This window comes from Pimephales promelas, chromosome 7 (assembly GCF_988280905.1).
Source record: "Pimephales promelas chromosome 7, fPimPro1.hap1.1, whole genome shotgun sequence".
NCBI lineage: Eukaryota > Metazoa > Chordata > Actinopteri > Cypriniformes > Leuciscidae > Pimephales > Pimephales promelas.
Window position 1 is genome coordinate 23,239,367 of NC_142775.1, and position 27,105 is coordinate 23,266,471.

General features: G+C 39.3%; 2 protein-coding genes across 2 annotated transcripts; one reads left to right on the forward strand and one right to left on the reverse strand.

Annotated features, from left to right (window-relative positions):
- Positions 1–298: 298 nt before the first annotated feature.
- Positions 299–26,081, reverse strand: efnb2a (ephrin B2a). Its single transcript, XM_039682636.2, has 5 exons — positions 25,188–26,081; positions 11,250–11,533; positions 5,313–5,405; positions 4,796–4,903; positions 299–3,700 (listed from the first exon to the last, which is right to left on the reverse strand). The coding sequence occupies exons 1-5, from the start codon at positions 25,298–25,300 to the stop codon at positions 3,300–3,302; spliced, it is 999 nt and encodes a 332-aa protein (XP_039538570.1). The 5' UTR covers positions 25,301–26,081; the 3' UTR covers positions 299–3,299.
- On the forward strand, positions 14,642–19,164 carry LOC148978344 (uncharacterized). Its single transcript, XM_089133224.1, has 10 exons — positions 14,642–15,353; positions 16,151–16,384; positions 16,474–16,536; positions 16,668–17,256; positions 17,401–17,477; positions 17,576–17,762; positions 17,874–17,995; positions 18,200–18,428; positions 18,516–18,662; positions 18,791–19,164. Exons 1-10 carry the CDS (start codon positions 15,081–15,083, stop codon positions 19,045–19,047), a joined length of 2,178 nt encoding a protein of 725 aa, XP_088989350.1. The 5' UTR covers positions 14,642–15,080; the 3' UTR covers positions 19,048–19,164.
- Positions 26,082–27,105: the final 1,024 nt, after the last annotated feature.

Consider the following 27,105-nt stretch of genomic DNA (forward strand, 5'->3'; position numbering starts at 1 on the left):
TAAATAAATATCTATGGTACACACGTATGGCACAAATATGCAGCAAGCAGTCAGTTTGGCAATTCTCTATCTCATTTTCATTTTTAAACCAGATCACCATAGGAACAGTGCAAAAGGGTTGAGTGGGATGGGTCTGACGAGTGCTAGCTAAAATACATAGCAAAAAATTCCAATTCTATACAAAAACATCTTAATTAAGAGTTTATAAAAAAACGATTTATTGGGTTCGTCGTCAATATTTACACAAGTTATTTACCAAAAAAATTAGTATGCTCTCTTTTAACTGAAGTGATTCATGTTTTTTTTTTTTTTTCTGAACTTTTTTTTTATTTGCTAAAAATGTGAGAATAAGGCTATTGTAACAACCGGGGATCCATATACAATACAAACAATAACGTATTTACAGCCTCTTACCTACAGATGTACGGTGCAAAAACTAGAGTCTTGTGAACTCAGGGTGACCATACAAGCAAGGCATTTTACAGTGGGCCGAAGACACTTCTCCTAGCGTTTCACAAACCTTCCGTCGACATCGGTGCAACATCTTACGCTACTAGTTAAGTCCTACCACTCCTAAAATGTTACAGGAACGTTTGCAACCAGCTTGCCGGGACAGTGTCTTCGGATTCAAAGAAACTAAGGAGATTGTCATATTTAGCCCATATGGGACAGCAACCGAACACCAACATGTTTGTAGTTTTTTGTAGAATGTTTGTCTTCTTTAGTTTAAAACAACTGCTCAGTCTTCAATATGTATGTGTGTGTGTGTGTGTGTGTATGTGTAAGTGTTCATGTTTCACAGTTTACCTCGAACCTACAGCACAAAGTAAAAAAAAAAAGTAATAATAATAATAATAACACACCGGGGTTGTAGTGTTTTCTGATGCTGTATTGTTTCATTTAATTTTCAGTGGTTAAGAACACTTTCCATAGGTGAACGTATATCATCTTTTTCTCAATTGTTATAAAAATAAATAAAAATTGCATATTTGCAGATTTCGTGGCCTCTTACAGAGGCACAAAGCTCCGATCACACAAGGCTTGGCTTCTCGGAGAGATTCAAGAACCTCCATGAACAAGTAAAAAAACAAAATGGATGAACAGTTAATGTGCGACTGGACATTTTCAAATCTCAAAGTCCACCTTTGGTGAATTACTTCAATTTCAATGTAAGAAACAAATGAAGATAACTGTCTGCAGGCTGGCATTGCTCAAGAAGCGGTTCGCACAAATGACAACACACACACGCAATGACTTCTGAATTCCACTGGGAGCTGCGGGTTATGGGATACGATGGCCTCTGCTCGGTGACTTCCTCTCTAAAACGCACACTAAATCCACTTGTGACCTCCATCGATTATAATGTGTCTTTTCCCCTCCAGAAACCTCCCACAATTTGAGCCTGAAAGCTCCCATTTCATGCAATTTACTACATTTAGCCTGTGCTCGTTCTCATCTGGTATGCTAGCTAACCCACGTCTACTGCTTTCCTTCCAGATTAAGGGGCCTAATTTCAAGCCAGAGCACATCTGAGCTTCATCAACTGAGACAGGCAGGCCGGAGAAGTTGGTTTAGTCAGGACTCTGTCAGACATGCCCTTCCTTTGGTCCGTTTCTGGCCCTTCCCTCTCATTCCTTTCGGCTATTTTAAAACCCAACATGCTGTTTTCCCTGAGGGCTCTTTCCAAAGCCGCCCCTACCCTGGCCATGAGCGTGTGTGCTTTTTGTGCGGGTATGTGTGCGTTTGTGGTGAAAAGGCAGCTATTCGTGTATGGATCGATGGAAAACGACACAATATCTGTATAACGTAAAACGGATAACTCGAAGCTTGCATAATGTGCAGATTCGCCATAAATTATTCATTTTCTTGCTGTTTCACGCCAACCTGTCTGTATGCTATCAGAAATAAGTTCCATGTGAACTTTCTCCAACCGTTCTCATCTACAACTAAACAAATACTTAAAGAAAGGCTAATTAAATCTTTTGTTTTGTTTAAAACGAAATAATGATGATGCAATTTGATGTCCCTGTGCTTTTGAGCAAAAAAGTAGAGCAGCAGTTCCACTTTTCCACGACCTGCACTGGCCACTGGTGAGTGAGAGTGTTTGTGATGGCAGAAATACTAGAAAAACAGGAACTTTTGCACCCACATGCCTGGGGAAGGCAGCCATTTTGTGTAAAAAATGACGGATTTTGCCAATAAGCCTTGAGTGATTCGCTCCCTGCGATCTCTGTTTTAATGTGTTTGTACTGCATGTGGGCAAGGTGAAGAAGCTTTCAAAGTGCTGCTAAAGTGTTCATGTGGGTCCTCCACCTTCCCAGCAGGCAACAGGACAGTCAGCAACTGTACCAAATATTGACGTTCGCTCATTCCTTCCCATTCTATCTCTCTCGGTCTTCCAGCACAGGCAGCGGACGTATACAAAATGAAATGTGTATGTCTTCCACGCTACTAAACGGCACATAAACCAGCACAAAAGGATCTCTATGACGATACCTATTAGTCTTCTACCAAATGAGTCTGTAAGTGGACTTCACTGGGAATGACAGAAAGAAACGCAAGTACGATGCATGACCATACAAAAGACTTCAAGTAAACATTGTGAGTCATTTTGTAGAGGTGAGTAAATGAGGAGAGCTAACGTAAATGAAAACAGTACGAGTGAACGTGCAAAAACAGATGGTGTCCATTCAAATGTCCAAAAGTACGCTCCGGAGAGCTTCCTGCTTCCTTGTTAAATCCACTTTCTGTAGCTGTGACCAATGGGCTGCATTCACTTCCTGTTTGCGACGGATCAGCCGATCGGCCAAGCTTAGTAAACAGCTCAAGTTCGTATTTCTTGCTGTGTGATACTGACATGTCACTTCTCTGCTCAATCTCCATGTGTTGTGTCTTTAAGGGAGATGATATAGCAGGAAAGAGAAGAATCATTTCCCAGACCTCTCTTTTCACGCCCACCCCCTCAACCCCTCTCTCCCAGCTCGTCTGATTCACACACGCTCCCTCGTACACACACTATAGTATCCAAAATAGTGCACGTCAATGCCCCAAAAGGGTGTCCATTTTCCAATTTGTCTGTTTCATTTTTGCAGGTGCAAGAGCAGCAAATCAGGAGCGTCACTCCACCATCAGCAACATCTATACTGACAGTAATAATCAGGATTATTGTAAAATAAACAAGAAACACCAAAAATAAGAGGGGGCAGGACGAGGGTGGGCTTGGACATCGATGCTGCCTACAGGGGGTTCATCGAGGGGTATGTGAGGGGTTAAAGCGTCCAAAAGAAGCGTGTCCGTGTTCACACTTTATAATAGATGTTCGCTGGGCTCTGCGGCGGCATTTCCTGTACGATGTAAACTGGGTGTCCGTAATCGCCGCTGACTTTCTCGTAATGTGGGCAGAAGACGCTGTCAGCAGTCCGCAGTGGGATGATGATGTCGCTCGGCTCAGAGCCGTTGTTGTTGCCGCCGCCACCGGCCCTCTTGGGCGTGGCTAGCGTACTGAGTGACAGCGTGGTGGCATGCTGAGGTGAGTGTTTGCGATGGCGTCGTCGATACTTCAGCAGGAGGAAAACCAGCATGATAATTATGATGATGACTATGACGCTGGCTGAAGCAATGCAGGCGAACAGGGCAACCTCTGAGCCGATGACTGATGACGATTTATTTCCATCTCCTTTGTCTTCATGATGAGATGCATCTAAGAGGGAAAATAAAAATGTGAACTTAGCAAAAAAGCAATGCAACTAGTAGTAAGGGTCGTTTACACTTAGGATGATAACTATAACTATAAAGTTCTTAATAATCATTCTAATTCTGAGAAAAGGGAAGTCCTATAGCGATAACATCAAAGAAGAAACGATTTTTTTCCAGCCATTCAGAATCCACCTGACTTTAAAAAGCTTGAGCTTTAAAGTGGCAGGCGACATAACTGCAGCACACACGTATAATAAACAGAACGTTATGTCGGTTCGTGTGGATGAAAATATAGTTATCTTTATAGTTATTTGAAGAAATTATTGTTCTTGGTGTGAATGGGACTAGATGAGAGAAAGTGGCACACTCCTAACCAATTAAAAAGATGCCTTGACACAAAATAAAATGTCTTATATGTATAATGAAATAAATTAACATGTATTTATTTTTTAGATGCTTTAATCCAAAGCAACTTCCAAAAGAGAGAAAACACAAGCGATTGATCATAAAAGAGCCGACGGTATTAGCGGTGCCATGAAAAAAAATTTTAAGAAGAAACTAGAGTACAAAGCTTCAGTAGAAGCGTATAGAAAAGAAATATTATTTTTATTAAGAAGTGCCTTTAAATGGCTTTTGAACTCTCTAAAATGCATATTAAATACAAGATATAACATTTCAGAAACATTCGTTGTTCATGGAAAGCAGTGGACAGAGTGACCTCGCACGGCTTTGGTCTCCAGTGACTTTATCTGGGGCGGCCTGAGGCTGGCTGAACAGATGAGCTGCTAACACTCACACTAAGGCTGTTTTACAAGTGGATTATTGTACCTAAGACACTCCACTCAAATTACTTTGATGTCCATATGCTTCTAAGTGGGGGGAAAACTCTACAAATGAATGTGTTCCAGAACGTCCATCTTGCTCTGTCACATTAACGATTTGCTTGTCAGAAGGATTTTATGAGAACGAATCAGTGCGCATGCCGTTGTGACAGAGGGCTGGCACTTGCTCAGCAAAAAAGCGATGAAAACGCAGAGAGAATGATGAATCGGTGTGCATCCCCTTACAGGTGTGTGAGATGATAAAGTGTGTGACGTACCTTGCTTGTCAAGTACTTCATTCGATTTGGTGTCCTTGCCCCCTGTGTCGGGGTGTTTGGGAGGGTAACTGGTGGGGTATTCTTTGGGGGAAATGGGATCGGAGGGGTCTGCAAAACATAGATAAGAAACACATTCATCACTCTAATATATGTATGCATTTTCATGGGGAGAGCTATATAAAAGTGTGACTGATAGCGGCCCTGAGAGTGAGTGTGTGTGTGTGTGTGTGTCATTAAAAAACAAGCAGCCAAGATTAATCTAGTGACCTTCAGCATGTGTCTGTATGTTCGTGAGAAGGCGAGAAATTCAGTTGCTTGTGTTGTTGGGTGTGGCCTATTGTAATTAATACGGATGTCACTGGTGAGGTTATTTATGAATTCATTAACGCTGTCATTAATTACAGTGCAAGGTCTGCAGCAGGTTCGAAGGGCTTTGCTATTGTTCTACATCCTCGTTCCACAGTAAAACAGTTATTAGACTACCACATAGACACACAGCAATGGAAAGATTACTCACTTTGTCCAACCTTCATGATGATTTTCATAGACTTGGTTTTACACACCCCTCCTTCCTGATTATCCAGCCCTTCCATCGTTCCATTAGATGTAGCTGAAAGATGACGACAAAAACAAGAGCTTTGGCAACATAATATCAACATGCGTTGCTATTATATATGCAAAATTGCAAATACAATGAGATTGATCAAAGATCCAAAGATACAAGCTATCTACATGATGTAACTGCAACATTAACATAACTAATGAATATTCATGCAGCTTTATAAAACAGTCAAGACTCCTTCATGAATCATGAATCTAAACTTTTAGCAGCCCTAACTGTGCCATTTTTGAATTCGATGTTTAAGTACAGGGCAAAATTGTGTTTGTTTTGATGGTGAAAGATGAAATGGTCAGAGCCCCCACTGAAAATGTGGCATGGCTCTTTAACAATTCAATAGGAAATAAGAAGGATTAAAGGAATAATAAAAGCTGATTTTGTTCACCAGCAAAGCAAAGGCCTCTAGCACCAGGAGCGATTGTTAATAATTTAGCGAATAAGGCACGGAGGGAAAGTGCTATTAATGAATGTGAGGTTTGGAGCGTGTTTAAGAGCGCGTAACGCTTCAGCCACAGCAGATGTTTGTCAAGAAACAAGTGAGCGAGAACAAAATAGATTAAATAATAATAATAAAAAAACAGTCCGCCATTTTTTAAGCAGATGTTGGACTGGCCTTAAAAAACAAAGTGATGAAAACTAGTTTTCTATATGCAATTTGATTTTAAATTTGAACTGAATTAAGCCATGTTTGACGTCATCATCTCCCACTATACAAACTAACAGCAGTATTCTGGCCACTGGTCCCACGTGGGCTTTTAACCGAACAATGCAGCTATGCCATGTGCGTGTGTGTGTGTTATGTGTGTGTCCGCGCCCAGCAGGCTTGCGGTCTATTGGGTCAGTAACACAGAGCTAACGAGCTGCCAAGGGCTTAATGTCTGGTCAGCGTCCAGAACAATGTGGCCTGCATTCAGAGAGAGAAAGAGTGAGACGGGAGGGCGGTGATGTTGGAGTCTATGAGGCGCCTGTCCCCCCATCATCACTTTTTACCCCCAATGCTGCCACTTTGATGAAGCATATGGAGTGCAAGTGAATTTATGTGTGCGCCATGTGACAGATCTTTCTGTTCTCTGATTTTTCTACTTTTTTGTAAGGACTGCAGAATGACACCATCTCTCTCTCTCTCTGTTAGTTCTTTGACCTCTGGCTTTTTAGTGTTGAGAAGAACACAAGCTCATTACATGTAAAGCTCCTTAAAAGCTTGCGTTCCTTTCAATGAGTTCATTTCATAAATCTGGCAAATGAGCCCACACACACACGCAAACACATCACTAAACAAAAATCACATGATGATCGCATTCCAGGTCAACAGTATATTCACCGTCACGTCTAATTCATTTTCAGTGACTGTTTGAAAGTTGATTAGGATACTCCTTAAGATACTCCTGAAGCAATTATTCATAGGTGAGTTGTAACCAAAAGAGGCCACTCACACAGGCGCATATTGTCCTATTAAGCTTTTGTAAAAGCATACTTAATATCAGTTTAACTTAACCTAGGAAAACAGGTTTAATAAATAGCTTAATAATTTAATTTAAAAAAAAAAAAGACTGAAAAAAATTCTTAGAGCAGTCTAAAAACAACAGAGGTCAAAAAAAAAAAAAGTGTTCGATGACAAAAAAACCCTTTGAGGCCATCCTCATTTGAAAAAAAAAAAAAAGATTAATAAATAAAATATGTTAACTGTATTCTAAAGCTGAAATGGTTTTATTTTAGCAGTAGAATATGGGTTTGGGTTTGTCTGCAGTAGTCTTGTATAAAAACAACAGTAAAACTTTTTAAGGTCCAATTCTCTCTACTAACTAGATGCTTATTTCATGCATATTACTAGGAAATTGGCTGTTTGTAAGTCTATTATTGCCTTATTCTGCAAGACCATATTCTACATCCCTTAATCCTCCTACCCTATTAAGAACTACCTTACTAACTATTAATAAGCAGTTAATTTGAAGTTTATCAAGGCAAAAGTCGTAGTTCATAATTAATTCATATTGGGAATTGGACCCTAAACTAAAGTGCGATCAAAACGACTAGTGGAGACAAGGCTATGTCTCCGACTCCAACTAGATAAATGTGTCTGAGTGCTGAAGGTATACACAAAAAACCCGATACTGACACTCAAACCTGCTTGGTGAAACCTTATCAAGCTCAAACAGGCTGTGAGGTATGTAAAGTCCTGCCATGACAAAAGGGCAACCAGTGGGACAGGACCAGAAACCGACACTGTGCGATAGGCATTTAATGCCTAATTGAGTAGTATTAAACATATGATTATTGTAAACATCCAATTATTTTTAATTTTATTTTGTGTAATGCTTTAGCAAATCTGATTGTGAGTTGTGACGAGCTGAAGCTGTTGTTACGGAGTTTGACCTGATCAACATGGCGTCAGGGTCACAGAATGGTGAACAGCACTCAGGCCAATAATGAGAGCTGACAGACAACAATACACACACACAAACATCGCACATCTACTCTAATAAGATATGGCACGGCACCTCGAAAAGCCCCCACTGCCTTTGAACCGAGCCAAACAACATGTCTCCCGCTTCGTGTCTCACTCTCTCAAAGTCAACATTGCTTTATTGGTATGATTGTTAATGTTTATAATATTGCCAAAGCGTATAAAGTACAGAGATGACAACGCTGAAGTACAAAAGTATAAAACATGAAACAAAAAGGGGAAAATGTAGGTTAAAAATAGTTATTTAATATGTTATAAATCACTTAACACTCATCAGTAATAAATGCTCATCGTGGGTGGTGTCTGCTGACATGCTCTCCCTCAGGCAATGTTACATCACTAGCTGCTAAGGGGCATCGTTCAGTATGGGGAAGAGAGACTGAAAACACATTCAGAGAAGGTTGGATTCTTTCTCCTTAATCTGCAACTCAAATACCTGCCGTGCCGAGTGTTTCTGCCAATCGCAGGACACATTAAACCTTTACTGTTGTATTAGATTGGCACAATAGATGGATTTCAAGAACAACCACTCACAGACTCTGTCCTATAACTGAAACGGATAAAATCAGAATTTTAATGAACTAGATTTTTGGTTACTACTAATGAACTATTATTCTATTATTTAGGGAGAAAATTACTGAGTGCACCTTTATGATTTACATAGATGTAGTTTGTCTCAGCCCATTCTCACTCCCAAGGCATCACCCAACTGACGCCTTGGGAAGCATTTGGACATGCTTCAATATCTGACGCTTTAGGCACCCTTTAGCGTCAGTTAGATGACGCCCTAGGATCGCGTGTACCCTACCCCCACCCCACACCTAAACCTAACCGCGTCCTCTAACTGACGCTTTCCTTTAGCGTCAGTTAGATGACGCCGTAGGATCGCGTCATGTAAGTGATGCTAAAGGGCGCCTAAAACGTCAAATATTGAAGCATGGTCAAAGGTGACGCCTTGGGGTGAGAATGCGTTGTTTGTCTCTGCATTCAGTTATCACATCTTTCTACAGATCTTTTTTTATGAAACATTCCTGCTCTCTCTCTCTCTCTCTCTCTCTCTCTCTCTCTCTCTCTCTCTCTCTCTCTCTCTCTCTCTCTCTCTCTCGCCATATTTAGATCATGTATCTCTCTTTTTGCTCCCAGCTTGAGGGCAATCTGTCAGGTCAGATCACATCAAGCTCATGTTCACACACTCACACACAATCATATCAGAGTCATCAGCATCAGGCTGCATATGAACAATAGAAGAGCCATTTTAAAGTTTGGTCAGCACACACCAACACACACCAGGGCTCAACAATAAAGCAATACAGATGACCTGGGGTCAATGCGAGTGAGTTTTGTGCCAGCTGACAGACTGCACGTTTTTTAGCGTGTACATATTTTGAACCAGAAAATGTGTGTTTATATACTGTTAGTCAGTCATGATGTAGAAGAATGTTTGTTACACTTTACAATCAGGTCCCATTTATAAACATTAGTTCATTTATTAACTAACAATGAGCAATACATTTGTGACGGTATTTATTAATATTTGTTAATGTTAGTTAGTTAGGTTACAGTTTATTTTATTTACAGCGTGCGTCTCCCTCAAGACTGTAAACGAAGCTCGGGCACACTGATAATACGTCAGCGGCGTCTTACGTCACCAGCATCACTGAACGCAGATTGACAACAGAACCGGAAGAGAATACAATTCTGAATAAAGTCATAGTTTTTCGTATGCTTCATTCGCAGTATTTTCAATGCTTCAAAACATTCAAAGTAACCCACTGGACAACTTTGATGATGTCTTTATTTCCTTTCTGGACAAGGACTGTATCCCGTACACACATTTCCAATGGAGGGACATAAATCTCTCGGACTAAATCTAAAATATCTTAAACTCTGATGCGAAGATTGGAACAACATGAGGGCGAGTCATTAATGACATATTTTTCATTTTTGGGTTAACTAACTAACTAACTAATTTTAACAAATACAAATTTGATTTTAGTTTAAATCAACATTAACTAAGATCAATAAATGCTGTAGAAGTATTGGTCATTCTTAGTTCCTTATAGTTAAATTAAACCTTATTGTAAACTGTTACAACATTTTTTTTAATATATATTTTTAAATATGAATGATTCATATTTTGATACCAATGTAAAAGTATTTACTGGCATTTTATCAATCTAATGTGTTTTTTTCTGAATACATGTATATATCTTTAAAACCTACTGACCCCAAACTTTTTACATGAATATACCGTATTTGATTAACAACTTTAACATCTTAACACAATAAAGTATGTTGTTGTAAACTTAAAAAAAAAAAAAAATCCTCATTGTTGAGACCTGTGACACATACAGAGAGAGAGAGAGAGAGATGTTTGGCTTGCTGAACACATTTATAAGGGGCTGAAATCATCTGATTGGTTTCTGAGCAGATCCAATTGATAAAGACAGAGTGATTAAACTGAGCTATTAGGATTAAACTTTTTAATTAATGACTTATCGAATAAACCCCCCAACCACACACAGCAGCCATACGTCTCTGCGCTTCACAACTACACACACACACCAGCTGTACACCAGGCCAATTATCATCTACAATGCAGCAAAATGAACTCATTTCTCTTTCTCCACCTTCTTTTTCTCCTTCTCACTTTTCTCTCCACAAATTAGAGTCGCTTAAGAGAAACTGAGTGAAAACAAAATAAAGGAGGAGCAAATTTTCCCACAACTGCAAAATTGGATTTTCTCCTTATGCTGGAAGTGAACTCTCATTGTGAGAAAGAGCGCAAGAGAGCCACTCAGGTCTGGGCAATGTGTTTGACGCGCTGTGTATCACAGCGGTCTCTGTTTGTGTGTGTGTGTGTGTGTGTGTGCCTTATTCCATTTGCTAGATCCCTGTGCTCCTCTTCCACCTCACCCGCTGTTTGTTTATACAGCTTGCTTTGAGCCTGAAGTTTTTGTGTTGTGGCCAGGTGAGCAGTTATTGTTCTCGCAAATGTGAAAATTCAACCCACATGCAAAACGATACAAGGCAAATAGGAGAAGTCATTTGTATTTGTGGATGTACAAATTCATGGTAAAAATGCCACTCACAAACAGAAACTTGGCACCTCTGTAGCTCTGGAACTAACAATCATTCCAACTGATGTAAAAAAAAAAAAAAAAAAAAAAAAAAAAAACTAGCAAATGTGATAAAAGCGTGTCATTATTTGCACCACGACTCACTAAAACATAACAAATGTAGTTCCCGCCGCAATGTCAACATTTTCCGATACTCAAAACCACATAAACAAATCCAAGCAAATTTAATTGGCCAGAGCGGTGCGGCAACGGCAGCGTACAGAATACAAATGAAACCGCCATCATACTCACAGATAATGTAGTAGTCTTTCCCCCTGAAGAACTCCAGGCCCCAAAGGTTTGGACTGAACTCTTGGAATTTGAGGGTGAATTTGACGTCCTGGTCCGGTTTGACGCAGTTGAGTAGAGGCGTGTCCGCCTTTGTGACCTGACAGGACTTTAGCTGTTCCAGAGGAACCATATAGAGTTTATAATACTCCACTCCTTCCATTGAACCACCCTCCACGCGTGGGCAAACTATGTCCATCTTATCCCCAATCTGTGGATACAGCACCAGACCCTGTCCTGGCGTGAACCTTTGAGAAAAAGAGAGACAGAGAGAGAGAGAGAGAGAGAGAGAGTGTGAGAGAGAGAGAGTGAGACACACCACAGATGATAAATCATATTCGCACTGTTCTCAGGATCAAAAATACGCTGGATCATGAAGCATGGTGTTGATCAATAATTAAAAGAAGGGTGATCAATTATTTAGCAGTGACTATAAAGGATAAAACAAATCCTGATCATAAAAACGTACGAGACTGAGACGATCTTAAACTGCATGCTGGAGTGTTTTTAAGTTCCTTTATGAGAAACCGGAAAAGAAAATGGAGCAGCTAGAAAAAGAGACAAAGGTGTTGACTCATGGCTCATACTTAAGAATAAAGGTAAATAGTCTCTCTGATGCCAAGTGCTCAAACAGCAGTGTGGTGAAAAGAAAATGATGTCATGAGAAATAAAGAGGAAAAAGTGCAGCAGCTCGCATCAGGCGACGCTCCCAGCCATCCGCCTCAAGGGACAAAAGCAGGAGTAGATGGGAAAACTGTGAGTGTGTGTGTGTATGTTTGACGTGCAACGGGGTGGCTGTCAGGACTATCTCTACGACAGATCTAGCCACGCAAATCCTCTCGAGCCGAACACTGGATTGCTACCTCGCTCATGTCTTATCTCTACGCTAGCTTATTTAAAATGCCAAGAACAGTTTGCTCGCATATGTTCGTGGTTTGTTTGAATATTTGCCTTGGGATCGTTCAAAAGAATAGGGCGAGACTCATAAATTCCCCAAGTAAAACATGTTCACACCTCAAAAGTTTACACACACACACCTATAAAAACACAAATCTGCACTGTTTTCCCAAAAGGAAATTTCTAGAAACGTTTTCGACAGTATCTTTTTCCACTCTTTTTACAGTGAATGCCATAGGAGAACCATTCTGGGTTCATTCAGTGAACAGTTTTTTTTTTTTAGTATGAAGAACATTTTAATAATCTGAAGAAACAGTCAATGGATGTTAATGGTTCTTTCACAGAACAAATCAATGTCAATAAAGAACATTTAAACAGTGTAAATTCTATTAATTTAATGGGCAAACAAGCATTGAGCTGTGAATAGGGAGAGGTATAGGCCAAATGCAGCATGCTAGATGCGACAGACATTTTGCAACCCACACTCATTATCCTAAACCACAGGGTATACAAGGTCACCCCGCAGCCCATACACACACATTCTGCTATTAAAAAAGGGTTACTTGTCTGTATTTTACAGGAGCTGCTGCTAAAACATTCTAGTTTTGGTTTTTGGGGGGAGCAGGTTGTAAAAGTGGAGGGTAGTTGAACAAATAAAGCCAGAGGTCACACTCATGTTTGTAAATGGCTTTAATGCTTGTCTAAAAGACACACTTCAACCCCCCAATATTAGCCTTGGTGATTCTCCCAGTGGTCATAAATATTCTGGGACATGTGAATGTGAAAAAGAAAAGGATGACAGAATAAGGGTTTGCACACGTTTAACACAGACCGCTCATTCTGTTAACAAGACTACAGCTGCACACAGAGAAGCCATTAAGTCGGAAAAGGCGCGAGTGTGTATAAGAGAGAACGGTCGAGACATGTGCACTACATCTAAGAAGACATGGCCGTGCCATTCGAGGATGTTTCTACGTAATTTAATTTGTGATCCACATTTTGTCCCTCATACACTTGAAAAATGAGAATATTGTGTAAAAGTTCATTTATTTCAGTAATTCAACTTAAAAGATGAAACTAATATATTATATAAACTGATTACATGCAAAGTGAGATATTTCAAGCCTGTATTTGTTATCATTTTGATGATTATAGCTTACAGATATGAAAACCTTTTCACAATATTCAAATTTTGAAATTGGGGTTTTCATAAGCTGTAAGCCATATCATCACAATTATAACAAATACAGACTTGAAATAGCTCACTTTGCATGTAATGAGTTTATATAATATATTAGTTTCACCTTTTAAGTTGAATTACTGAAATAAATGAACTTTTGCACAAGTTTCACCTGTATATCTCTGTTTTGTTTTTGTTTTTTTTGTTGTTGTTTTTTTGCATCTGTTTTATCTTTTCTCTTTTTCTTCTTCCCACTGACTCATTTACTCAAGCTCTGATTGAAATATTCATTTTTGGCAGATTTTCTAAAAGCACTACAAAATGAAGCCATTAAAATAAAGTTGGCCATAGACATTAAAGGAAAAGAAAATAACTTACTAACTGCGGCTAATGAGTATAAGACTTTCAGGACTCTTTCTGGCAACTTACACACAATATAAAACTGAAGCTAAGAAACAGGTGGGCTGAATGGACGGCTGAAAGGCGTTAAAGAGTAAAGGATAAGACATCTGTTTTTTTTTATTTCCTTTTTTTGAAGAACTTCTTAGGGGTCAAAATACAGATTTGCAAAAACCAACACATGTTCCTGATAAACATGTTCAATATTTTTTAAACCAATGTTTTCATAAATCTTACTTTCTTTAAATACTGCTTTTACATATGGATCTTTGTCCATCAGCTTTTCTCTTTCCTTCTTTTCCAATGCTAATCTCTAGCTGTGTGGGCCGAGCCGTGACACAGTGACAGCAGTAGCCTAATCCTGCCCCAATAGGAACACAGCGCTTTAACCCAAAGATCTGAAACAACACAGGGCGACGGACGCATATGGGCGGAGGGAACATAAGCTGTTTGACTTTCAATCATCGGACCAATATTGAGGTTCATTGGGCATAGAAAGACGTGGATGGAAAGCGGGGGACAAAAGAAATGGACAGACATCTCGCGGTTTAATCGCTCCATCATGCTTTGCAACAGAGACCTGGGTCGGGTGAGAAGGCAAAGCAACCAGACAGGCGCCTTATTCCTTTGTCACCCTATCCCTTCATTCTTTCCTGGTCTCATCCATTCAATCCGTAATCCAGAAAGACCCAGTCCGCTCTCCTCTCACATTTCAGAGCAACATGAATGGCATTTTAATAATCAACTTTTATTCTCTTTGTTGCATTACTAGACGTCGCACTTTTCCCTCATTCCCTTTTCTCTTCTCTCTCTCCCAGCAGTGAAACAATCCCACCCATCCGCTAATATGACGATGACAAATTTGGAAAATGATTAAAGGAGAACTCCGGGCAATTTTTAAGTTAATCTTGATCGTTAGACCTTTGTGAGTAGTGACTATAGAAAAAAAACGAACCGGATCGGTGCTTGCTACGCGGAGCTGCGACCGCGAATGCCCTGAGCTCTCACCCAGCTCTCACGCCAGCTATGGGGGCATGGACATAAAGAGCGTTTTTGAGCCTCTTAACAGACACAAAATGCAATTAAAATGTCTGTCCAACATGAACAGGGACCCTACATGTGAACAAGATGCGTTTAGCAACTTAGCCATTGTTTCAACTCACCTAAATAGTCTTTTAGACGGCAAGCCGTAGTCTCGTGCTGCAGTACCGTGCTGTAGCCGGAAGGTAAACAATGTCCAGGTGGGAGGAGCGTTGATCATGACGTGTGTGCGACGACGCGACGAGTTATGATCAGAGTTGATTACATGTGAAGAAAAAATGGTTCGTGTTTGTGCATTTCCGAATTGTGGCAACAGAATGAGAAAATATAAGAGCTTAAGTTTTCATCGTCTTCCTTTTCATGACCCGGAGATTCTGCAGTTGTGGCTAGTTGTACTAAAACTTGATGTGCAAACTCCCGTAGAAGTCCTACGCGCTAAAGATTACCGCATTTGCAGCGAACATTTTGACAAGGATGACTACACACTCTCAACACAGCGGGGCCGTTTGAAGAAAAATGCCATTCCGAAGACGGGTGTAACCACTGTGCAGGTAATGAAACATCTATATTCTTCCATTTGGGTACACGCGGCATGAGTAGAGATGTGCATGAATGTTTTTGTAATCTTATTTACAAAGCTGTAATTATTTCACTAGCTTCTTTGACTTGAATTATATTTGTGTTTTGCGAATTTCTATAAGAATAAATTGCACTTGCTAGAGATAATAAATTGTGTGTGCAGTATGGTGAAGGGGGAGATATGTGATGATATACTAGGGAAATACTATTTGAAGAGTTCAGATGCAAAAGCCTCTAAATGCCATTTGAAATTTTCTTCTAGAATGATCATTTTTATCAAGCTTGTATATTTAAGTTCAGTGATTTCACTTAAATGGCAATGATAATTACCTATTAATTGTTATTTAAGTGAAATTACTGAACTTAAATATACAAGTTTGATAAAAATCATCATTAAAGAAGAAAATTTCAAAATGCATTTAGAGGCTTTTGCATCTGAACTCTTCATATATAGACCATTTCACAAGATGTAAACAACACTGGTCCAGAAGCACTTACTGTTTCAGTTTGTAACTGTTTTCTTTATTTCACATGTAAAGGAAACATCTTAAAGATGTTTGTTTAACTTTTTGATTTAGTTTTAAATGTTCTGTTGGTTGTATTTTATCCCAGCTTTTATGTAGTGTTAGAAAACTGAAACAGGAAGTGCTTCTGGACCAGTGTTGTTTACATCTTACATGTTCGATATACATACAAGTAGAAAATGTTATTGTGTTGTGCAGTTGGATAAATCTATTATTTTCTTTATTATTAATTACTACTTATTCAGGAGACTGATGCTGCTGGTGTGCATCTGAATGAATCACAATTAGCTGGAGTGCCACAGTCAACTCCAAAGAAAGCTCTCCAAAGAGGAAGTGAATCCAGATCAAGTCAGTCTGGTCCGTCCTCCTGCCTGACCCTACTTCTCTCTAGTCCAGAGACATCAACTGTAAGGCCTCGCACAAAGCCTTCACTAACTGGGACATATATCGCCCGACCTCTTTCATGGGAACAATCAATGGTAAGCCTCTCAATGATCAAAGCTTTTCAAATTTTTTTTAACACATTTGCCATCGCTAGAGTGTAATATTATACATTTCTAATATCAAGGGCCAGGATGCAATGTCATCATATCTGTCTGTCCCCAACACAGCCAGTGGAGATTTGGCACAAGTGAGTTGAATGGCTGTTCTTTTGAGGCTGTACTACTGTTATTTTTTATGTGATAATCCCAATTCATTTTTAAAAAATACATGTAAATATATTTATTTAAACAACAAATATATTTTACATTTCAAAAACAGGACGATAAAGAACATTCAACAACGTTGGATATGAGCAGAAGCTTTGGGGAAATGCTTTTATCCGACGTAAGCTTTTCGCCTTCTAGCGACACTCCAACATCAACCTCTGGTTCAGGCTCTGGCTCTGGCTCTGGAAAAGAACCGGAACAAGACAGAAAGTGGATTGTGAATGAATCCAGACTATTAGAACTGTTCAACACATGCCAGACCTGTGGCTCAGCAGTGGAGAACAAAAGGATTATAACCCATGGAAGCCAAATCAGAGTTCTTTGGACATGCTTGAATGATCACCCTGGAAGTTGGTCTTCATGTCCAGACATTAGAGGGATGGCAGAAAATAACCTGCTCATCAGCGCATGCACTTTCTTCACAGGAACCACCCATACCACCATTTCTGACTGGGCTGAGCTTCTTCATACCCCAATTCCGAAGAAAACTCAATATTATTCAATGCAATCTGTCTACCTAATACCAGTCATCCAACAAGCGTACATAGATAGACACGAGAAATTAATTGAACGTCTTGTGCAACTTTGTGCCTCAGGACAGAAAGTTGAGCTCTGTGGGGATGCTAGAAGTGACAGTCCAGGTAAGCATTTTGCTGGAATTGTAAATCATAACTCCACGAGTTAGAATAGATATGATTCTGATTATACTGTATGACACAAACTGATTATACTGTATGACCCTACATCATAGTTACAAATTCATCTCTGCTTTTTTCTCACAACAGGTTTCAGTAGCAAATACTGTACATATTCATTTCAAGATGATGCCACAAAAGAGATCATTCATTTTGAATTGGTTCAAGTAAGTTATCTATTATGATTTGTAAAACCAAATTATGTAATTGTTTTCAAAAACAAATGTAGACATGCTTTGTCTGATCGGTCAATATTATTCTCTAGGTTACAGAAACAACCAGCTCTGTTGCTATGGAGGTGTTAGGATTTCAGAGGGGTCTGGATTACTTGCTTGACAGGGGAGTGGTTGTTGATGTTGTGACCACTGACAGATCGCCATCTGTCCGCAAACTTATGAAGGACAACTACCCTAGCATCCAACATGAATTTGATCCCTGGCATGTGAGCAAAAGTGAGTAAATTAAATTGACAATCAACGGATTGTATCTCTCAAGAAAAGTTGTTTTTCTCTTTCATTTTTTTCACTAACTTTTTATATGTAATTTTTGACTGTTTTGTACAGGTGTGAAGAAGAAACTTGTACTTGTATCCAATAAGAAGAACAACAAAGACTTGCAGCCATGGATAAAGTCAATCACTAACCATCTGTACTGGTCATGCAGCACAAGCAAAGGTGACAAAGAGGTAAGATTATTAAATAATACATAACATCGATACAATATTTTTGGTATATAATAGTTACTGTTATATCAATGATAACAACACATGTTCTTGTCAGTGTAACAACAGTGATAGATAATATTTATAATAGTATTTACCTTGCACATAACATAATATTTGAACCAGGAAAGTATTTCTCAAAATATGACTTCAATCTTATTTTTAAAGGAATGTGTACGAAGATGGAAGTCGCTTCTGCACCACATATGTGGCATTCACCGGTGGGAGGAGGATGGTGCTCAGTACACCTGCAATCACCCAACTCTGACAGGGGATGAACAGAGGCGCAAAAAGTGGCTGAGACCAGATTCAGCAGCTTTTGTGGCACTGAAGGGAGTGATGTTGGACAAAAATCTCCTTAGAGACTTGAGGCAGATGTCACTCTTCAAGCATACTGGTATCTGTTTACATTGATTCAAATATTACAACGCAATAATACCGGTTACATTAGGGTCATTGAGTGTGTGATATTACATTTATACAGGATCTTTGGAGGTGTACCATCAGGTCATGCTGAAATATGCTGAGAAGCGACTTCACTACAGTTACGACAGCATGAGGGCTCGTACCCAACTTGCAGTACTTGACCATAATACCAACGTTGGGAGACCACAGGCGAAGACAATAGAAGGTATCATATAATAAATGCTCATTTAAATAAATATGTTTTACATGACATCACATTCATTGTATATTACCAAGTCTCTTTAGGTTTTCCAAGGATAAGCTGTATTTAATTTGTAATTTCATGTATTTTAGGACAACCTCGGTACAAAGCGGTATATTCAAGACAGAGTCAGCAATGGGTTGCAAAACCCATGTTTGAAAATACCACACAGGCCTTTCGCCATGATCTTGTTGAGCGTGTGCTGAGGAGGAGAGAGGACAATACTGTTATCTTCTCTGACACTTTACCCCCTCGTAAACCAGGGCAAAGGAAATTGCTCCAGAACATCGCTCCAATTCCAAGGCCGGACAAGAGTGATCTGGTCGCTCATAAAACATCACGCTTTTGATCTTTGCAAAACCATTGTTACACGACCATGTTTGACATTTTTTTAATATGAAGCATCCACTGTTCTTTCATTTATTGTTGTAAAATAAAGTTTTGTTTGTAACTGTAAGTAATACTGCATTATTATTGTTTTAGTAAAAACATAGGAGCACAAGAACTTTGATTTACTTACTTTATTATAAGGAATGACATCATGATGACAATCTTTTTAAAGAAGCACAATGTAAAATTCAGACTAAGCATTTAGAATATCTCCTCTGTCTCCTGAAATCCAATGTAAGTACCAGTGGGGGAGGGATACTTTCTTCTGATCATTGATACAACACAGCTAGGTAATGGTCTTCTAATGCCACGTCCAAGGCGCTCTCCTTTTAGTGCCCATTCTAGCACAACGCGGTAGGCCACCAGTCTGTATTGGCTATAGGGAATGGGGTTGGGGGCAAAGAGTGCAAACGTATGGTTAGTTCACTAGCGAAAATGCTGAATTATTATTATTATTATTATTCAATAAAAAATAAAATGTCTATGTAATATGTATATGTAATCAATCACATATTAAACTCACTCTATGGATAGCTGCCCGTTTGGTCCCTCTGGTTGTGGACGTTTCTTCCAGTTTATTTTAGGAACGAAGAAGAAAGTGTCCAGCACTGTCTTTTGGATAAGAGCAGGAAATTCCTCGGTACAGGTGACACATTTCTCGTTACCTGGCTGTAAGAGATCCCACTCTTTACAGCACAGGCTTTCTTCCTCGGTAGGCATTGGGTCACAACACCCACACAAACACCACCAGTTGCACGAAATTCGTGTCGTTGAAGCATTTGCTTCATCTGCAGGTTGCTCCGCGGTCTGTCTCCTTCTTTCCGACTCTTGTGAGGCTAGCTCTTCGTCAGTATACTCTGGTTCGAATAAATAAGGACGACCATCAAACTCAAACTCCTCTTCCATCTGTTCAAAATCTTCTAAATTCTCCATATTTACGTTACTACTACTTTTCTCTTCACTTGTAATCAACTTTGATCATAACTTGTCGCGTCGTCGCACACACGTCATGATCAACGCTCCTCCCACCTGGACATTGTTTACCTTCCGGCTACAGCACGGTACTGCAGCACGAGACTACGGCTTGCCGTCTAAAAGACTATTTAGGTGAGTTGAAACAATGGCTAAGTTGCTAAACGCATCTTGTTCACATGTAGGGTCCCTGTTCATGTTGGACAGACATTTTAATTGCATTTTGTGTCTGTTAAGAGGCTCAAAAACGCTCTTTATGTCCATGCCCCCATAGCTGGCGTGAGAGCTGGGTGAGAGCTCAGGGCATTCGCGGTCGCAGCTCCGCGTAGCAAGCACCGATCCGGTTCGTTTTTTTTCTATAGTCACTACTCACAAAGGTCTAACGATCAAGATTAACTTAAAAATTGCCCGGAGTTCTCCTTTAACTCAGCATCTAAATCATAACAGTCTTTCGCCAGCAGTCTAGCATTAAGTTCTTGTATCACTAAACGCAGAGGGGGGAGGGGTAGTTATTATCCATTGCCCACTCGCCCCTCGTTCATCCATGCTGTATCTGCATCTGTATGAAGCCATGGATGTGCCCCCGTCAGAACCCTGCTAAGCGATGTAATCTCCTAATGAAGAGAAGGGGGAACCTCCTTTGACTGAAAACGTGTAGAGCAGACTGCTTTTGTTTCTTCACCTCCGACAAAATGGATTACCAGAAGGAACAAGGAGGAGGGGGGTGGTGTGTGTGTGTGTGTGTGGGGGGGGGGGGGGGGTCCTTTACATGCCTGATAAATCCAAGGTAAAGTAGTGGATGGGTAAACAGCAGATTTTAAGCACACTTCTTCCATTATACATCATTAATACTTTAGATGAAGGCATGTCCCATAGCATTGTTCGGTACTCACAAACTACCAATGGGATTTCACTAATCATCAGACAGTAAGTTTTACTTAGTGTTTATTGAGCAATTGTGTTTCTAAAATGAAGTCGGAGTCGATAGCAGACGGGAGTCAGGTTCTTAGTTCATCTATTATTAAAAATGAATTCATATCATGAAATACTTTATTGCCAAAAGATAGCAAGAAAGAAAGAAATAAAGTGTAACAAGATTCCAGCCATGCCCAACCGTTTTGCTGTTTATCTTGTCTGGTGGTAAAAACACAGCCGCCAACGCTAACAAAGCTATTAGTGTCATCCCCCTTTAGTTTAGTCATGCGCTATGAAGAACTATACATTGAACTATCCCAACAGAACGTCAGGAATGTGGGCAGTGAGCAATTCCATGGAACGGCAGAATGAGGCCTGCATGTTTACAGTGAAATACAATAGAGAGACATGCCGTAGTCCAGTGGTTCTCAAAGTGGGGTCCGCGGACCCCTGGTGGTCCGTGAGCTAATGCCAGGGGGTCCGCGAAATAATTTATAACAACCTAACGTTTTTTCCGTGCTATGAGTCATGTTTTCTTTATCATCTGAAAACATGCTATTTATCCCTAAGTAACTTATATAATGCATTTAACAACACAAAACAATACAAAGTAGACACTTAAAGTTTTCTATAGATAGATAATCTATATCTGTGCGTCAAGTAGACTATTCGCTGCTGTTGATTTTGCGGGACGTGCGCCAGAAAGGAGACAGAGAGACGGCATGAACCCGCATCCGGTTGTTTTCTGTATTTTTAAAAGGCATGACATTTTGTAGTCATTTATAATGTAGCCTATACACAAATAAAAAATGGACACTTTACCGTTTCGGATGATGCACTCTTGTTTCCTTGTTTCACTCTGTTTCCACTGCTGAGAAAAAAATTCCCACGTAATCGCGCGCCGGCGTCTCGCGTGCGCGCACAATAGTCAGTTCTAGCACTGCTACTGTAGATTTGACATTAGAAGTCTGATTATTATCAAAATAAAAGTGCATAGTGACAGGGCCGTACCCACAATTGAGGTTGCAAGGATGCACATCGCGATGATAACGGACCTTCTCGTCTGAAGTGCTTCAGCAGACTAACAACGACAGCTCAATGTCAAAATGTTTGAATGAACTCAAAGTTCCCCGCACGACGCGAATCCCCGCACGACGTTTCAGTCAACGGTCATAAAGTGCGAGATAAGATGTAGGCCTAAATTAACATAAACTAAACAGCTGTTTTAGATAAAAGTTTTAAAAAACGACTGAAACAATCAGTTTGCAAAGTATTAATCAAGCTCAACTTTAACAAAGGAAAAAGCAGGTCAAGAGAAACATACTGTGCCCATGAGATTAATATTATGGATTTATATATTTAACATATAGGCTTGTATGTTTTTTTTTAGCTAATTACAGAAGCTCAAATTAACAACGCACGCACCTATTAAACATAATGCCATTATCATTGTATTTATAGGCTTATGGGCTTTATGTGTGCAGAATAGGCCTAATTATTGAAACATTCTCTTTTAAGGCCATTCCTGTTTGGAATATGTGATTATGTTTCGTGACATCTTGACAAAAAAAAAAAAGTATGCCACTGCCCACTGACATGCTTCTAAATCTATAGTTATCCAATTGTGGGGCCTTATAACACCTTAAAATGCACATGTGTAGATCAAGAACATCAAAATTTCCTAAGTGAGAGATCCTAAGTGATTCCTAGCAAGATGACTTTTGGAACCTCAGTAGGCTATTTAGAAATTCCTGCATAGTACCCTGGGTGGAGACCATTAATTTTGTGCAAAAATATTTCATTAGCCGCTCACACATTAACTTTGTGCTCAATAACGGTTATAAATATGATGGGGGTCCTTGGAAATTTTTTTCCCCTGAAAGGGGTCCCTGGCACCTAAATGTTTGAGAACCCCTGCCGTAGTCAATTCATGGTCACCCTACATCAATGAAGATGTCACAATAGATAACAACAGACACTTCACATTCAGTGTCAAGTTAATATACAAATATAATTAATTGAAATAATGTTGTAATTGCAATTACAAACTATTCCATAATACAACTAAGAATGATTACTTAGTACTTATGATATGTAATCATCACCCATAAACGTTTGAACACTAATGTAAAATGTAACGAACAAGCTTACTTAGCTCTGTCTAACAGGAATCTAAAATAGCTACTCGTACACTTTTTACCACAGAATTGCCATGACCGTTCATAAATGGACGGTCATAAATGTGTATATACAACGCATTCTCATCCCAAATATATATATATATATATATATATATATATATATATATATATATTGTACTCTTCTTTGAATTAAAACACTGTAAGTTATCCAAATGTATATATCCACAATAGAAATGTTTACGACATTTGTAAACATCACTTATCCACAGTAATCCATTAGTAATTTAACTGTTAAAGTTCCATATAAAATATTTTATAAAAAAGTCTAAAAGAAGATCGTATATAAAAGTAATGTAAAAGTGGGCCAATCATGATGAGCACATTCAGCAAAATTGAATCTCAATACAACACGTCATCTTCATCCCCTCACGGCAGATTTTCCTACAAATACAGCAACAAACAGTCGCCTATTCCTTCATCATGCATCCTTACCGACGTGTTTCTCTCTCAAGATGATTTAAACCAAACAATATTTGGAACTGGCTATTTTATGATAGATAGATAGATAGATAGATAGATAGATAGATAGATAGATAGATAGATAGATAGATAGATAGATAGATAGATAGATAGATAGATCTGTAAGAAGATCCTCTCATTGTGCAGAGCAAAGCCTTTTAGATCAATTACAATCTTATTAATTAACGTAGGCTACTTAAGGATACTTGCGACACCGCCAGATGACTAAAGACAGCCGCTCTATTACTGTTTAATAACGACCGTGTAATAACGACCGTGTAATTACGACCGTGATTATCAACACTGGGCACCTGTTTATGCGGTTTATCCTCCCTGCCCCGTGTCCCATATAACATTACATGCAGGGGTAAAAAGAGAGGAGTCCTTTTCTATTTAAAAAATGGGCCGAGAGCGAAAGTTGAATTATTGAAAGAGCGTGGAGTTTCTCCAAGAAGCGCTCGAGACTCCCGCGCGGCGCTCGAGACCCCTTCGGCGTCACTTGATGTTTCGATGTTTTAATCAATGCATGATTCAGCGCCGATGTGCTATGCGTGTGATGGTCTTGACATTTCCACGACTGACTTAACAGTCAATGAGGGGAAAAACATGCCTCTTTTGAATGCGGCTACTCTTACATTTCGGGAAAAAATAGGTAATTCAGAGATGAATCAGAGGTTTTTAGAAAATTGTACACACAATTACTTTGGCTTATTCATCACGCCTAAAAACCAGAACAAATAAGGCATTTTTAAGTAACTTACTTAGCCTAACCCAGGACTAAGATAATCATTTAATTTCCATTTCATTAAAACAATGATAAAAAGAACATTAGCTAAATAAATAAATAAATAAATAAATAAATAAAAAATGCTTGGAGGCCTGATTTTCTATCATAGGATTGTGATGGGGAGAATGACACAATATTTTCCGAGGTAACGTTAACGTTAACGTTGGTTTAGGCCTGACGTTACGCCGTACAAAAAAATATATATATGTCTCAGTTGGAAATGTAACCAACAATTAAAAATGTTCATTTGTACAATGGACGTTTCATATTTGTCCTTATAAACATGAAATACTACTCCTACGATTTCCTTTAATTGTTTTTGTCGAAATTATTTCGTGTCATGATTCATGAAATAACTCACATCACTGTTGGTAAAAAGAGTGATGACCTGAGGTCCTGTGGGGCCATTCAAAAATATATACTTTTTTTCTTCCTTGCTCCCTCAAATTTACAAGTTAGCACCAGGAACTATTCATTACTGTGAAACAAGACCATTTTTCTCATATTAATGTGCAAAACCCCTGTGAGTGGAAACAACGCGTCACTCCCTTCTGCTCGATGATCCACATCACCTGCTATTAATTTTCATTTTACAGTAACGTTAATGGATGAAAGCATTAACACCGTACGCTGCCATGTATCCTCATTAAGTGTATTTCTTTTCTTTTACCGACATCACCCACTTTCAGAGTGTTGCTCTAAAAGGCAGTGGAAGAGGGTTAACTTAGATGTGACTGACGGAGCTCTGCCGCCTCGCGCACTTACTTGGTATTCGTGGTGTTCCAGTATATGGAGTCCAGGATGAGCGCGCGGGACAGGTTCACCTTGCACGCGATGAATAAAACTCCAAAGTAATATCTCCACAGAGAGTCGCCCATGGTCCGTTAAACGACCGTTACGGTCAAATTCCGTTTCCGCGGGAATTTCTAATTCGAAAAAAAGAAAGCGTCTTGTGGAGTGCTGCTTGAGACAATCCAAACTCAATATCCCCGCTCCAGGAGAAAAGTAAAAAAAAAAAAATGCTGAATTTGAGTCCAGTTAGAAGTGAACCATCCCGTTGGGAAGTGCTAACGTTACTCCTCTATTTGTCCTGCCCCAGATGAGATAGAGCAGCACCGTGGACAGTGGACAGTTTCTCATTCGGTGAAAAATACGACTGAGTGGAGCACTCTCCGATCAACCGGCCGTGGGGAGCACGTACATTCCTCACAGGAAGGCGACCCGTGTCGTCGCCGCCGTAGTGCTGGATGTCCCTGGAGACATGGAAGTTAATCCCCCCGGAGTGTGGATAACAAGCCAAGCAGGTACCCTACCAATCCCAAATACGAGGTATTCCGTTCAGGCAAACGAGGAGAAAAAAAAACACCGGACTTCCCAAAATGATTAAGGCAAGAATGGAATAACTGTAGCCTGTTTGATGAAGCAAATAATAATAATAATAATAATAATAAGCAGAATGACTAATGGTTGAAAATAAAAATAAAATAAAATGAAAGGATGAAGTCAAATGAAAGTTCTCATGGGTCGCCGTGGAACCCGCACAGGAGCAGAGAACAGCTGCGGCTCGAACCCTGCAGGTCCGGATTGAAATGCTGGGCGCGTGAATTGCTGGACTGCTCCGTTCTCTGCGCGATTCTGTACTGCAAGTAGCAGCTAGCGTCTACAACACGGAATATTTGTCAGAGCGAGTTTTTCGCTGACTCCTCCCACCTATTCTGCCATTGGTCAAGGAGAGAAGCCTGTCAATCAAGCGGTCGCCCGGCGACTGGTCGAGCAATGAGAGAATATATCGGACTTCAGGTCGCCAACCCAGATTTCAGTTCAGGGATTAATGACATGTCTGCATTTTAAAGAGAACTCGTGATAGAATGTGTATAATCACAACTGTTACAAAAAAAAAAAAAAAAAAAAAAAAAAGCTGGCAAGTAGGCAACTAACTTCATAATATACTATATTCGTGATTACTAATTGGTATTTGGATAACGTTTAACCACTATTATTTATCGTTATTATACTTCATAATGGTATTATATTTCTATTAAATATTTGATTTTATTATGTGTTCCACGGCAATCCCACTCCCGCATGGCCAATCATTTTAAAGTAAAGGCATTTATTTAGGTTGAGGTCGAGAGAAAGCTGCCTGCTGAATGCGTGAGGAAATTATTCAGCGGTCAACAGCGCCCACTAGCGGTCATGAACAACTAACTCAGCGTTCAGGTAAGTACATTTGACTAGTCTTCTTACATTTGTTTATGTATCAATTCAATGACAGGTTCATTACGACAATTTCGCAATATTTTTGTATTTTAAACTGACAAAATATCAAATCATTATATTTTAATTTAGGGTAGCCTGATAGCACAGCCTACATTACTCTTAAATAGTCAAATTAGCTAGATTTACTTCCGATGCAGTTGTCAAATGCTGTACTGTTTGTTTTTTTTTTTTTTTTTTTTTTTTTTTTGCAAACGGAACAATTTAAAGAAAATAAGTTAAATAAAAATAATAAAATATTATAGGCCTAAGTTTAAAAAGTAATTTTAAGATAAGTAGGCTATTACAGTACTTTAGTTATAAAGTAATAAACCTCCAAACTGAATTATAAACTTGCCATATATTATATTACGTTAATCATTATATTAGGCCTATATTATATTATATTATTCAGACAGTTAGCTGG